At 45.1% G+C, this 15761-nt stretch overlaps 1 protein-coding gene across 1 annotated transcript; it reads right to left on the bottom strand.

Annotated features, from left to right (window-relative positions):
• Positions 1–8652: 8652 nt before the first annotated feature.
• On the bottom strand, positions 8653–9270 carry LOC111070248. The gene has a single exon (XM_022360661.2). It carries the CDS (start codon positions 9268–9270, stop codon positions 8653–8655), a length of 618 nt encoding a protein of 205 aa, XP_022216353.1.
• Positions 9271–15761: the final 6491 nt, after the last annotated feature.

The following is a 15761-nucleotide window of genomic DNA, read 5'->3' as shown; positions in this document are numbered from 1 at the left end:
CTGTTTAGCCGGGTGTTTAAATGCAGTAAACAAATGCAGTTAAGAGAGAGAAAAGGAGGCCTGCAGAACATACACACACACGCATTTCCATGGCCCGCATTCCGCCGAACAAAGCGAGCAACTGAAATTGGGCAACCAGATCTCTATTTATATTACCGCTTCCTTCATGAGCCTGCCCTGTGAGTGTGTTCGTGTGTGTGTCGGTGTGGAAACACCTGTTGTTTCTACTGTTGTTTTTTTTTTTGTTGCACACTGGCCTCCTTATCGCCTCCTTTGTCGTTTCGTTTGTTTTCCAGAGCCGCATGGATGTTACTCTGCTTTTGGCTTTGGCTTTCACCATTGAGTTCCTGACTTGGATTGTGGGGGCTAGGGGGCTTTGATGTTCGGGTTATTAGTACCACGCCGTCAGGTGCTACGACTATGATTTACTGAGGTTTGGTAAACTGCAAGAACAACTTCATTACGGAAGGATTCTCGTAGCAGGTTAAAAGTGTGTTGCCTGAGAGACGATTACAGTTACAGGACAATAGGGGACGATAAAGGAAGGAAGTCGGATTTATTTCGATTATAGTAATACTCATTTATTAACAATTACAGGAAAAAATGGGACGAGAAGGAACGTGTGAGTCGCTTCTGGGGACGCGACTCTACTTATACCAGTACTCAGTCAGTATATAAATTTTTGAGGATATAATTTTTTAGAATTTTAGAATTACAAAAAAAATTTTACATTTTACATTTTTTTGCTACATCTGTTATCTAAATCTACACCATGTACCATTTAGATTCTACATCATCTCCGCTAGGATTTGCTCGCGCACTGGACGCGGCAGAGTGTGCGAGCGGGAAAGAGAATGGGTGGCTGAAGTAGGCGGGGAAGCAATTGAAAATTAATTTCTTCATTCTGGCTATAATTATGATCCGATCTGTCTCAGATGTGGCAATCGGGTAGATATGGGCATTCTCTACGATACTGCGTTTTTAGTTTTATTGTATCTTTAAAATTGTGTCTGCCACAGATTTTCGTCCTTTGTGTGGGCGGAAGGGGGCGGGGGGAAAATTTTGAAATACACTTAGTCTGGAAATTAAATTTAGTTTCTCTAGCTCTTATAGTCTCTGAGATCTAGGCGCTCATCGAGGACAGACGGACAGACGGACGGACAGACGGACGGACAGACGGACGGACGGACAGACGGACATGGCTATATCGACTCGGCTATTGATGCTGATCAAAAATATATATATTTTATGGGGTCGGAAACGTTTCCTTCTCTGCGTTGCACACATCCACTTTTACCACAAACACAATATACCCCTTAACTCTTTTTTGAGTACGGGTATAAAAATGGGAAAATGTACTTCCCACACACGGAATAAGCAATCAGCAAGAGCTTAAACCCCCATTCACACCCGATGTGTGTGCCCCGATTATAATTATTCATGCCCTTTATCTACCAGTGCCACAGGCGCAAAGGCAACGGCGGCGGCCGTCGCGACCAGTGAGTAACCTATTTAGAACAATTTAGGCACTCTACTCTCCCGATTTCAGACCCACAATCGCAATCCCAGCAATCAGCCAGTCCTACGCCCAACAGATCCTTTGTTCCCAATTACACTAGCTTTCTGTGTGGAAGCTAATTATAATTACGGTCTACGCTCTACGCCGCCATGGAAACTTTGGTTCGGATTTGGTTCGAACGGAGGGGCAGAGCAAAGCAATTGGTGGGATTCCAAAACATAGCCAAGCATATTTAATTCTCTCGTTACCCAGAATTCCCTGCCTCTATGCGCCTTATCCTGCTTTGCCTTTGACCCTGCCTCATCGCCTCCTAGGCTTTTTGGCCTCGATTCTTCTTTTGGCGTTTTGCAAGTTTAACTTCATTTGATGCCACTGCTGTTGCCAAAAACCATTTGGAACGTGCTCAATTTTGACACCATCAACCCAATCAGCCACACCCACGACTACGCCCCTCCAGAGTACGAGTAGCGGGAGTAACAAGTACAGTTTCACCCGTACCGCATGCCGCATGGAAGAGGGAACAGGCGATTTCATTGGAACTCAATTAATGGAGCATGATCTTAATAGGTTGCTACAACAGTCGAACGGACCCTTCCCCGTAGAACAACGAAGCAACGAGGCTTACAAACACATGCCTCTCGCTAAGTGCGCCAAATCAGCAGGACTCTAATTGGAGGCGGACATCAGAGGATTCTCCCCAATCCCTCTGCGCCCCGCTGCCGCCTGGCGGGTCTCCCACCGCATGGCTGGTGGCCTTCATAAAAAAGAAAATTCTGTAAAAATGTATTTCAGACGATAAAAAAACCAATCACATATGGCCAACGCCACCACCACCCTCCTTCTCGCCTCTTCTCTCATCTTCTGCAGAGTTTTCTCTTTGCTTAATTGATGAACCGTTTGCTGAGCAATTAAATGGGCAAGCGAGAGGCGTCAGGCTTCGGTGTTTCAAGATTTGCAGAGGGGGTTTATTGGCCAGAAGTCAGAAGAGTGGCTTTCAAGTCGAATGATAAAATTTCCCTCTGTGGAAATGCATTGAAATGCCTCGAGATATTATCCAAATGTGCTGTAGTGTAAACTGTGACCTCTGCTGACTACATTTAAGCTGCATTTCATGTTTAAATATTTATTTTGATGATTCAGAGGCACTATCATGCCCTTTGAGACCTAATATTCGCCCCTGCCCACATGCCTTCTATGTGAGAGCACTCCGTGAAGTAGCAACGACGAAGGAGAGTGCGAGCATGTCCATCCCCCTGCTGCTGCTCATGGTGGTCCCTGGAAAGCGAGGCTATTATTTCAGCGACTCGAATGGCGTGAAGTTATTACGCTGCTCTGCTCTGGTCTGTTTGGGTTTTTGCAGGCAAGTTTGCAGACGTAAACGTTGCCAAACATCTGGCAGCCGACAAAGTACAATTTTCAAAAATGCCTTTGCCGCAAGGGAAACCCTATCCTAGATTCGTGTCTTCTATTTAAATGAGTTTCTGCGACTCAGAATATTGTTCGACACCATAATTTGATCAACGCATTATCTATGCGACATGCGGAATGTGGCAAGTGGGATTTGTGGCAAAGGAAACCCAGAAGCGAGCAGTGGTGTTCGAATATTTGTGTTAATGCAAGAAATGTGCAATTCTTTTTGATTTTTTTATTCCTGAATTGATCTTTCAGCTCTTCTTTGTGTCCGTAGCAACAGAAATAAAAAAAAGGCAGTCTGAAAAAGGAAGCCGCATCCAATGGGGGGAATGGAAGAGCTTCTTCGTTTGGCTGGCATCACTGTTTATGTTTTTTGCGCACGTTAATGAGATTTATTGCCGTAGATTGTTTTGAGTACAAGTATTTCCCATGTCAAAGGGCAAGAGGCACCGAACACAAGCAATTTAATTTTTAATTTTCCAATTGAATGCCCCCAAATTAGAGTCCAAATTAGGTTTGTTTTTCGGGAAAGATTAGTATGCGTACGAGTATGCTTCTCCGACACGGATTACGTCAGTGGAAGTGGCAGCCTTAAAGGACTTTTGGGGCACAACTTTAAAACGATATATGGTTGAATTTTATCGCTTTCCAAGTGGATGAGCAGTGCCCAATACGAGGGTCGGGGTTATGGACTCCTTCCTTCTCCTTGACTCTGATGTTCACACTTGACCGGCATTCAATTACCCTACGGAGCGAAGCAGAGCTCCATGGCCACTGGGTTCACATTTTTTTTTTGCTTCCTCAGTCCATTATTTGTAGGCCATTTAAACCAGTCCAGTGACTGGTCACAATACCTACACTCCGATATGGTCGTTGCTGGGCGACAAACGAGTTTGTTCGGCTGCTCCTTCTGATGTTTCTCCTGCTGCTCCTCTTGTGACATGACTGATGGAGCTGAAAAGCCTCCCCAGAACACTGAACGCAAAAAAATCACCATTGAGGAGTAAATGGCATGCGTGTGAAAGTAGTGTCCCCCCCCCATCGCAGACTCTCACCCACTCTCTCTCTGGCGGACGCCCCCGAGCTATAGCTTTAGGCGGCTACTGCTGCTGCTGCGGTAAGCGTTGGTCATTTGGCCACATAATTTATTTTCGCATATTAATTTTCAGACAACTCGGACACAAAGTTCCGAAAGAAAGGCAAATGGGAAATTTGTGATAAATGAGCTGGGCTTAAATGCTGGAGGATCTGTCGGTCGGCTGGCTGCCGCGGGCAGGACCAAGGAACTATTATCCTGCAATGCCTATCAGAGTATGTGCTTAAAGATATGTATGCATGCTGCCTGCCCGTGTGTGCCCATGTGTGTGTCACGAGTATTTATAAATGGGAGACCGTTCATTTGTGCGTTTTAATTGCTTTTCTGGTGCTTTAAGGCGTGTGTTCGTGAGGTGGATTTCCACCATGGAAGAGTCTAGTGCATCCGAGATAGAAGCCGTTAGAATCCACCAAAAGAATGATGGATGAGCCATCGTTCACGGATGGAGAACGAAGCGAAGCCACTCTGCGGTTGCAAGAAGGATACTAATTATGAGTCTCTCAGCGCAGAGAGCTATGCTTCTTTATTGTCATCTGTGTTGCGTGAAATTCTCAGTTGTACACCATGTCATGCCGCAAAATGCCTCAACATCCAGAGGCATGCAGACAGGTCCTTGAGACTGCTTATTAATCTCCTTGATATCGGAAGGAGCAGTGCCAGCAGCATCGCATGTTCAGGACACATAGCAGAATCTCCTTTATTAAAAAATTCCTTAGTCATCATCTTTGGCCGAGAAAGTGGGAAAATTACGATAAGGGCAGGATCAGCAGCAGCAACAGCAACAAGAATTCAAGAACCGGCAGCATGTCACTGAGCAGTGGAAGATGCTTCTTATTAATCATCGAGTTGAAGGAAAAACTGCGAAAAAAAAAAAAGGTTCAAGCAAACACAAAAATCAATGACTCAAAAACTTAACAAGGGAAACTGTGTGTCGAATGCGACTGCCATTTGTGATTTGTTTTATGGTGCGACACATTAGCGAAATTGAGCTAAATTATTTTCATCTGGAATGGTTGAATGGGGGGGCTATAAATTGAATGATGCATTAAAGCAAGAAGATAGAAACTTCTTCTGCCTGGCATCCTCGCGGGAGCCATACCACCATTCCAAGCCATTCATTTGGAAACAATTTGGCGGGTCGTGACTCCAGTTTTTCCAGCCAAACCGGAAGTACCCAGCCGGTTGCCAACTTCCTTCAGTCGCGACGCATCGCCTCTTTCGGAATTTTAACATTTCAACTTTCGCACATTTCGGCAAATTATTCAAATTCTTGTCAGTGCAGCAGCAGAAGGAAATATAAGAGAACGAAGGCCAAAAGAGAGTGAAATAAACTAAAATTAAATGAAAACAAATGAAAAGAAAATAAAATAAAGAAGTCGCATGGCCTTGTACAACTTTCAACGATTTATGTGTGGCAGGCATACTCTCGCATACAACGAGGCTCTGTGGAAACTGGCGACTGCTAAACGTTCTACACTGACAACAAACTTAAGAGCGCACATAAAATGTGTTTACTCACATTTTTGTAATTTTGGACGAACTTGCTCCGTTTATTGCCAGGGAAAGACAGCAGCACGGCACATGCCACGTTTAAATTCAGAACAGCAGACGCGAAAAGGAAACCAGGGAAAACAGAAAGGAGAAAAGGTGTGTGTCGACTCAAAGGCGAACTGAGAAAAGACGACAACTGTCACATTGTTTTGCCGGTGTCACATTTTGCTCGCTTTGAATAATTAATATTGCGCATACGACGTGTTGTTGTGACTGTGTCTCGGACAACTGTCACAGTCCATGTGCATATCCATGGCGAAAGGAACCCACTTTATTATGCTAATCAGCGACGAATCTCCTACAAAATTTGGCCATCAACTTGTGCCACTTGAAGTCATTGTTTGGGAAGTAATAATAATTTTCTATTTGAAAGTGTCTCCGTGTTGTCCCTGGTCTCCGCTCTTTGGGCCAACAGCTACTTGTAAGTATAAATTGTTTAATGCCACATAAATCACATTTCTCTTGAGAGACAAATTTAAGTAATTTGCTTTGCCTCTTCGAGCAGCAACTGCCACAAAGGCAGCTAATTTGTCAAACGACAACAAATTCGGGGATTTACGGGAGTTCCAATATTGCAACAGTTGTTGTCATTCCATCAGTGGAACTACCAGAATGAATTACCAGAATGCCACGGATGGGGGCATGATTTGTAATGCATGCAAATTGATGGCGCGGTTGCTGCCACGCTGGTAAACGGGGATGAAGAGAACGTGGCAAGGAAATGGAATGGTGTGCTGAATGCTGCCTGAAAGTTCCTTTGATTTGGATTTTGATTGGCACAAAGGAAGTACTCGCTGTGCTGGGTATTTAGTATTCAAATTCGGATTGTGTGGAAACTATGCTCCATTGATTTTGGCAGGCAACAGCCTGTCGAGTAGTTAATGTTCCCAAATATACCCAAATATTCCTAAATTGGTGTCTGGCAATTGGAAAACACAGTAATAACAACTGGAAAACGTGTTTCCCTACAATCTTCGGCAGGAGCACATTAGTCAGTTTGGAATCCTTTTTAAAGCTGAAGCCACAATGCCAGGATTGTGTTGCTTGACGGCAGAACGGACCGTTTCTTTCACTTCTCCTACCTCGCATCCCATCCGGGATAGCGCTCCGGTCTTGGCTGTGGTTCAAGAAACTCTCACAAGTGACACTTTCTCGAAAGATAAATGCGAACGTAACTTTTGCCATCAAATGTTGCCAATCTATGCCCCATGCCCATGTCCCATGCCATTTCTTGACTGCTGACTGCAATTTGGTCCTGCTACCACTACCTTTGGCTTTGGCCACTCGAGCGAACGTAGGACTGAGGACCCACCCTTCTTCCTTCCTTCCTTCCTTCGTTCTTTTTCTGCTCATCACTGCCATTGCAGTCGTCGTCGTGTGTAAAGTTTCCAAAGTCCACGACTCAGAGGCCGAGGAGGAGTCACATTTACTTACTGATTTATGGTCGCTTCCAAGGTTCCAGGGTTCGTTCTCGGGGTTTTATCTGTTGAGTTTTTGGCGTAATCATTTCAAGTCAAAATGTTTTCAAAGGTCGAAGCAGTAGCGATGTCCGGACGCCAAGAGAGGACCAGCAATCCGCTTCTTGATAAATGACAGCAAGTTTATCTCCACATTTGGCCATAAATCCAGGCACTACAAACTTGCAGACCATCGACTAGGCTGCCCTTCGACCCCCCGCAGGAACTGCTCCCGCATTTAAATTGTGTTTAGTTTGAAAGGATTGCAGTTAGTGAAGGAACTACAGACCAACGGAGGGGCTCTCCGAATCTGAGTGCGACAGGAAACGTCTCTTATGTCAGCTTTCTGGCGTAAATCGCTCAACAATTTATGCGAAGCACAGGACATGTGTAAATTCAAGCAAAAACGCCATACTGTAAGCAATGATAGCCATTGCAACTTAGCTGATATTTAATTTTAAATAATAATCGATGCTTTTGAATCACTCCCCATTATATATAGTGTACATTCCTCCTCTGAAATCCCGGGACCATGTTCGCCTTTTGGCTATGAAATTGCATTTGTTAAATAATTTAGCACATATGTTGACCGAAACACACAGCCTTGGGGCAGCTATAAATTGAAAACAAATGGACCCAACAGGCTGCCTGTTAACCCCTTAACCTCCAGCCATCTACCCCCAACTTCCAACAAAGGCCGAGTGCTCCAAAGAATTTCATTTTCATATTGTTATTTTTATTATGGATGTGGCCCGGACTCGGCCTGGGGTACTTGGGCGCAAAAAAGGAGCACAGATGCAAACCCTCTGGGAGGCATAAATGTTTTAAAGTAAACACAGAAAATGCACACTACAACTTATGACCGAATGAAGCGAACCCATTGGGAGGAGAGATGGGGAACGGGTCTGTGCTCTCTATTCGCCCTATTGGCTTTCGTTTTGCTGCATGCGGCTGCCACACGCGTTAACAGGCTGTTAATTAACATTAAACTCATTTTCACATTCCACATACTCGCATTGAAATGCCAGAAGCAAGCGCCAGAGGAAGAGCCTGCAGAGGAGACTTCCCACCTGCCATCCCGAATCCTTAATTCTGGTCGCGTTTCCATCCGATGTGTGTAATTATTTCATGGCACTGTAGGCGCCAGGGCCTATCCAGGAATCGGTAAGCCCATTATAGGAGAGGGGAGAGTGAGTAGGATACGTGTCCTGTATAACCTAATGAGAAGGCAGTATATTTTGTATTAGTGTCATGTAAGTCGCCCCATAATCCATTTCCCATTTAAATTTAAGCGAATTAAGTGCCTAAATGATTCGCCTGTTTGACCTTTGACATATTTTCCCCTTTACTTCTCTCGTTCCCTCTCCTTTGTTGTCTGATTTCACACATTACCCATACGCAGTGGCGGCTGTCATATATCCTGTGTTTAATTAAAATTGATGCTCCTCCGAATGCAGGACACGCACCAGCGAATTAAAATGTTTATTAACTTTGTATTTGCTATCGGTGTCATCGAATCTACGTGATTTTCATTTGTTTATGCATTGTATGCATTTAAAATACAATTTAACATTGTAATCAAAGTAAAACAACTATTTCGCGATTATATACATTTATTAATTGACTTCCAGCAACATGCTGATGAGATCCATGGGCGTCTTTTGGCACTCTCTCGCATAGAACGCCTCACAATCGCCGCCTCGCCTGCCGAAACGCTCTGATGCATGATAGTCGCGGTTTGAGCTGTGGGCCAGCTCGTCCCTAGAGCTCGAGGGAGTGAGGATGATGTCCAGCATTTCCCCAAGTAAACCACTCTCGTGGTTTAGCGGCAGCGCTGCGTGTTCGCATATTAAACGCAGGAGGCAGCTACGTCCTGGTAGTCCTGCGTTCGCTATGACCATCTCGATGCCGCGGTATATGATCCAGCGGTAGAGTGCGCCGTAGTTAAATTCGTCCTCTCTGCCCGTTATGGCCTGTGGCTTGAGGTACACCCGCGTGATCTCTGTGGCATTGGTGGGCAGGAAATACTCGGCCTTCAGGACATATCCCGAGGTCACGGACTCGAAGTGGAGCCCCTCCACAGGTATGCCAATGCCGCCTATAAATTGCACGCGCGTCGGACTAGTGGGTGGAAACAGGAGCGATCGGCTGAAGCGTTTCAGATGATTTCCTCGGACTCCGGCACAGGCCAGGAATAGCGCAGCCAGAAAGATGCTTAAAAGTGTCCGATGCATTTCTTGCGATCGCTTCGAGAACAGTTTCAGTACTAAGCCACAGAACAAGCAACAGAGCCACCCAGAAGAGTATTCACACCTAAAACTCACTTTCTTTTGGCTTTCGTTGGCTGCAGAGGCGTTGGCTTTGATGTGGAAACCAGATCAATTAGCATCTCGGTGGCAAGTCGTTGATCAAATTAGTTCACTAAGCAGCCTCATTCCTCATTATTCCTCAATATTCCCCATTCAAAGGTTGACCAAAGATCAAATGCTGCTAATTGAATTGAAAGTACACATCCATCCAGTAGGAGATTTCTGTGACGTGACCCTTTTTCTGGCACACACTGAGAGCAGATCAAACAAACTAGGAATCATGGGAATCGTACCCTTCTCTTTGGTTCTGTAAATATTGTTCTATCATTCATTCCTCTGCGTCTTGTTCAATCGTCTTGTAGGAGTATTCGAATTTAATCCAACTATTCGAGAAGTAGTTCAAGCAGCTCAATCCAAATCCACATCCGTACACATCCTCATCCTTTGGGCGCATCCTCTTGAAGATGTAAGTAAAAACGCACCACTGCATTCAGCTTCTAAAGGAGCTCAAAATGTGTATAAGAAATTGTGTAAAATGTGCGAGCATTGGCATTAAAACACAAAGCCCTGCCACATCTCTCACTTCTGCCCTCTACCTTCTGCCCCAGAGGATGGGGGCGCAATGCGGAGCGGAAGTTATGCCGTCAACGACTTGAGTAAGTTAAGTGAACTGCTGCTGCTTCTGCTACGTCAGGGGTTGCAGCATCGAGGGTTTGGCAGGGGCTGCTGCAGAGTCAAGAGATGAGCCACGGGCCAGGAGTGTACGGAAGACGATTTTACTACAAGGGAGAGAGAGGGAGCTAAGCGAACCCCTTCGACGATTGCGACAGGAATGCGATAATAGCTATGAAGAGGAGATTGAAGAGCAACGAAAATCAGGATAAAAAGTAGAAGTAAAAGGCGCCCTGACCTTACCGACCCGTCATGGAAAAGGAAGTTGATCCCCCTGCAATTTCGGCAGCCTGTTTTTGGGAATTGTGTATTCTTCTGGATAAGGAAAATAACTATTTATTGAATGGAGCTACCATTTCAGGCAACGAAACGAAACATATTTTAGATGTGAGAACGTTTAGGAGCAGTCGTTTGGGAACATACACGTGTCGTGTGCGTAATGAAAGTGAGAAAACAGAAATACATTCATCATCGCTTGGAGCTATGTGGTGGCATGTGACGTGTGGCTAGCAGGAGCCTAGGAGTGGCGTCGTTCTCGTCTTCGTCACATCTTGACCTCGCAGAGCCCCAAAATTACCTAGTTAGTGCCTCAAGGTGCCGTAATTCCTTTTGCAAGACTCAACGGCATTCGCCTCCTCCGTTCCCTTACGCTCTCTTGTGTGGCAAATGAATGTGTGTCTCACTTATGCTTATTAAGTTGGGTGCATGGTACAGGAGGGAGTGTAGAGGGGCTGTGTTAAATTATTATGCAAACGACGGCTCCGTGTCTTGAGATGGAAATGTGTACTCCACATAAACAAAACACTCGAAATGTGTGCCGGGGACAAACCGAGCTCTGCGGGCAAAGGGCTCTTTCGGGTGCTCCGAGGGTCGGTGGACGTCAATGTAGATTAGATTCGAAGAAAGCTGCTCCCCACTCGAACCAAGTGGCACTGGAGCACTCGATAGATCTCTAACCCTCTCCTGTAACTCTTCTCCTCCGCCTACTATTCCGTGTATCTACGTCTATTCTATCCATATTATATATGGACCTAGCACACAATAATTGGCCAGCTTTCCGCTCCAATGGTTCCAATGGTCAATGGAATGTGGGAGTGGCATGGCCGGTTTCCGGTTCGTTGACCCTAAAACATTTCAATGTTGCAATGTTTGAATGCTTAAAGGTTTGCCAGTCATAAAAAACAGTAACTAAACAGTCGACGATTGCAATAAAATAAAATCAAAAATAAAACATGTGCAGAAAGAAGAAAAGATTGACGGAGAGAGAGCCATTAAAACTGAAAATTTACTTGAAATTGTTTTCTTGATTTTGGGTACAACTAGTTCTAGTCATAAGCTCTGAAAACTAGGCGTCAACGGGGACGGACAGTGACAGATATAGACAATATTGACTTAAACTTAGATATAGAGACAGTGCGGAGAGAATCTCATGAATCTCTATACAGCTTGAAGCTTGAATAAAATCCATTTGTTAGCCAAATATTTGGCACACGAGAGTACTCGTAACAAGGCCCTAAAGTTGGTCAAATTATGCATGGTGACCATGCACCACCATGCAGGACAGCTTTAGCCATGGGCTTATGGTTCAAAAAAAGTGCCTCACGTGTATCGTGGCTCTCTATCTATCCTGTTTCTCTGTATATCTATACGCAAGGGAAATGTATGCAAATGACCGGAAGAACATTGCAAACATTCTAATCGCCATGGTGTGTATGTTACAGGATTTGTTGATGCTCAAGTTGCTGTTGTTCCTGTCTCTTGTGATGAAAATTTAAATATTGTACGAGAGACGGAAAGACCAGAGCTAATCCGAAGCAGGAGGTTGTAGAGGATGATGCTACTAACCTGGCTAACAAAGCTAGAGTCTACCAAACTGTTTTTAAAATTTTCGACATTGACCGAACCGAAGCTCTTTATTTAGTTACATTCTCAAAGAACCCGTGTCTGGCAACCCTTTAAATGGAATCAAAATAAAGACCTAGGCAGACAGACAGAGGAGGCAGGCAGTCAAGCAGTATTAAAATATGTAATACACCCGAGCGGTGTGCACTGGCGCTCGCTCCCAAATAGCAGCACCCACATAAAGAACAGCTGCGTCCACCGTAGAGAATTTCATGTTACACAACGGCGGAGACAGGTCAGGAGGTAGTTGTCTCTGCAGCTGCCCTTTCCGTGTTTAATTGAGTTTGAAATAGGTGTCCGATGCTTTCTCTCAGTCGGTGAGACGCCTCGAAATTGGCTTAGTTGTGGGAGATCCTCCCATGAAACAACCAAGGAATGATGCGTGTGCTTCATGCTGTGATATTCTGTTTCTTTAAGGGTACAGCCTTAAACCGGAATCAGGGGATGTGGATGGTGTAACTTTTGATTTGGATTTGATTGCAATTTTGATTTAACTTTTCCGTGCGTTTCCTCTGTGGTTTAGTGGGAAAACGACTTTAAAGTGCCTACAATTCGGGGCTGATTCAGCATTTACGAGTTTGAATACCACTTGGAAGCAGCTTTCTGCGGGAATATTGGATTCTCATATGTGAGGCATTGCGTGCACATTCGCTGAATTTTATGTTCTCCACCAATCCTTTGGCCAATTCATTTATTTCAATTGTTACTGAAACTGGAGCTTCCCTTTGCTGTCCCTTCCCGACAAAGGGACAACTATAGGGCGTAATAAGCTGTTTTTATGCCGCATGATTGTGAAGAGCGGCGTTTTTATTGTTTCCAGGCAGGGGAGGAGCATTGTCTTTGTTGAAAGTTAAGGCGGCAACAGTGGGACACAACTCAGAGATATGTGGAAACAATAAGCGAATACTTTTGCCAGAACTCGTACCACTGTATGCCACGCCTCCTTCTCCAACGATGGCGTGCGTATTTACCAGGCAGCGAAAGTTTTGCCATTTTGCCTCCACCCGTTTCATTTTATAACCCCAAACGAATAAAACAAAACAAAGTTTTCAACTTTTTGGCCCCTGAATGACATCGTTGGCGGCATTTCAAGAGTATTCCCAGGCCAATGTCTGTCTTCTGGCTTATTTTTATAGGAAGAGAATGAAGCTCCCGACCGTCCCAGCACCACCCCAGGTGACGACCAGAATTTACTTACCAAGTACTTATCTGCCCGTTCCAAAAGCCATTTGGATAAACGGTTACAAAGCAGCAATCGGTTCTGGGTCGGGGTCTGGGTACCCCAAAGAAATGTAATAAAATAAACCTCGGCATTGCAGCTGTATAAACAAATACCTGATAAAGATAGCTGGGGAAGGGACCCTTTCTAATCCTGTTGCCGAAAAAAGGTTGAGCCTAAAGTCCAGTCTGGATTCGGACGCAACTCCAATAGGAGGATATTTGCATAAAATGTTGCGGAATTAGCGAGGGTCGTTACACATTGAGGGACAATCAACGGAATGCTGCCGCCTCCTTTGGTATTCTTTATTATTAAATTTTATTATAATGTTTAGCATAATTTCCCTTTTCTTTCTAAAGGAGGCAAAATGCTAATGCGAGAGCTTACCTATGCGAAAACACTCTTGGTAATGTGCCGCAGAAACGGAGCTGACAAGAAATGTTCGTGGCCATCAGAAGCTCACCAAGGTGGAAAGACTTAAAGTGGCGTCTGGGTCTCTTTAATACTTAACAGTATCGTACAAGCAGTCGAACAGCCTTGCAATCGATATTTACAGCGCCCCAGAGAGTGCGACAATTAATTCTAGTGAATTATGACCGCAGAGTGGAAAATGGTGCTAATGTGACGGCCATTCTCGAACAGCTGTCAGGACAGGAGCCACAAATGCACAAAAATGGAGGGGCATCCTGTGGGTCCAGTCCTTTTGCATGTATGCATCTGTGTATCTGTGAGAACTTTTTGGTGGATAATGCGACCGCAGACCGAAAAATACAGCGGCATCAACAGAAGTGTGACAGTGGCGGCAGTTCCAGAATCCCTAGCGTGTCGTTTGCAATATGACAGCCAGAAGCCGGACCCCCTACGTAGCAGCTACGTATGCAGCAGCCATCGAGACTTTGAAATTTTGTCATAGCCGTCAGAAGCATGGCAATCTAAGCCCGTAGCGGTGTTTTCAGTTTCGATCTTAGTGGCGACAGTTTCCATAATTTATAGCCAAACATTTCAACGCTTGTTGGAATGTCGAGGGGCCTTTAAACCCATTGTTCAATGTACGTGCAAAGGGCAGAGCAGACAAAGGAAAAAACGTAACAAAACGGCGGCAGCCGATAGCCGGCGAAGGGGAAAAACATGCGGAAGTCGCGAGCTTGGATTCTCCGTTTCCGCTGAAAAATGCTCGTAAAGTACAATGAACCGCAAGAGCTGCATTCTGGAGCATGGAATGCTGTGTGGTGTATGTGGCATTCGTATGTGGGTGTAGTTGAGTGGATTTCAGTGAATGAAATCTCTACAAGTGTTCCCCTCCGCCGCAGCGAAGAGAAGAGGCGAAAAAGCGAAAAGGCGTTGGTTTTATGTTTTTGCAGCATTTGGGGATTATTTATTCTTGTGAATGACATCTCATTCAGACAGGGGATAGGAATGCCATATGTGTATGTTACATAATCGTAGATAGCCATACCTACGAGGACTATTCCCTGATAGCCAGAATCAAGTTAGCTAATGGCCTAATTATGTTGAAATATTGAGGAAAAAGCTTCAAATAGACAACACAAAACAGCAGACAAGCTATGTATAAACAAATCATGTTTCAGGAAAGTTTCCTTCGGCCTTCGTCATTTGTCCTGCGTTGCGTTCAGAGTTTATGGCAACCGCAGTTTGAAAGTTTTTCATTCAATTCACTTACGAATAAGTTGCTTTTCGCCTTTGCATTTTGATGCCGCAACGTTTTCCACTCGATTCAGTTTCTTTTTGCTTACCTTGGTGGCCTAGTTCTTGGGGCAAGCAGTAAACTTTCTCTGGTTAAAAAGCAAAGTAAAACATGGGCCATACCCCGACCCCGAGCCAGAGCCAGAACCATGGCCAGTGCGTTGAGAGAGAAGTAGTTGCAGCTAATGGTGTTTATTGCATTTACTCTCCTTCTGTGGCACTTAAATCGGCATCATGGGGCAGCCAGCAGTGAAGTGCGACACTGTTGCGCAACAGGCGCGAAGAGGAGAGAGTGAAATGCGGGCAGGGGCGACACCTGCAGCTACGCAAATATCCTGCGGGAGCCAGAGCAAAGAACAGGAATGGACTCCAGACGGACTTCGGGACACAGGCCCACACCCAGGCACATCCAGCTGCCATCTTCGTTCGTGTGGAAGAAAGTGCAAAGTAAATTCAACACAACAAAAAGTCCACCAGACGGTGGACAGTGCAAAGGCGGCAGGATAGGGAGTGGAATCATGGGCGGATGGGGTGATGCGGTTGTTAAGAAGATGCGCAGTCAGGCTCCCCTTTTGTGGAGGCCCTTTGTTGAGTGTTGGGTAGGAATCGTAGGAGAGATTTGGCTGCAGCAAAGTTTAATTAAATCACATGAAACACTGGGAGGAGGAATGCCCAGCGGTTGGGGAAGGACAGATTCAAGTGGTTTGCCACAGCCACTGGCACTGGCACTCCTAGTGCGAGCAGAAGGCAAGTAAATAAATTCATTAAACGATTAGAGGAGCTCTCCAGGTGAATGCAGATGCAGTCCACAGAGTCGGATGCCATTTGTGCACGAGTAAAATATTCAGTTAGCCAGGATTAAGTGGATTTACCGTCCAGTAGATGTGAATGCACCATTGGTACCATTGTCCCGCTGTGC

The sequence above is a fragment of the Drosophila obscura genome, unplaced genomic scaffold (assembly GCF_018151105.1).
Source record: "Drosophila obscura isolate BZ-5 IFL unplaced genomic scaffold, ASM1815110v1 contig_4, whole genome shotgun sequence".
In the NCBI taxonomy this organism is placed as follows: Eukaryota; Metazoa; Arthropoda; class Insecta; order Diptera; family Drosophilidae; genus Drosophila; species Drosophila obscura.
This window is presented reverse-complemented; position numbering and strand designations above follow the sequence as displayed.

Excerpts from the sequence above, each read along its gene's own strand:
- LOC111070248 (XM_022360661.2), bottom strand. The coding sequence starts at position 9,270 with ATGCATCGGACACTTTTAAGCATCTTTCTGGCTGCGCTATTCCTGGCC.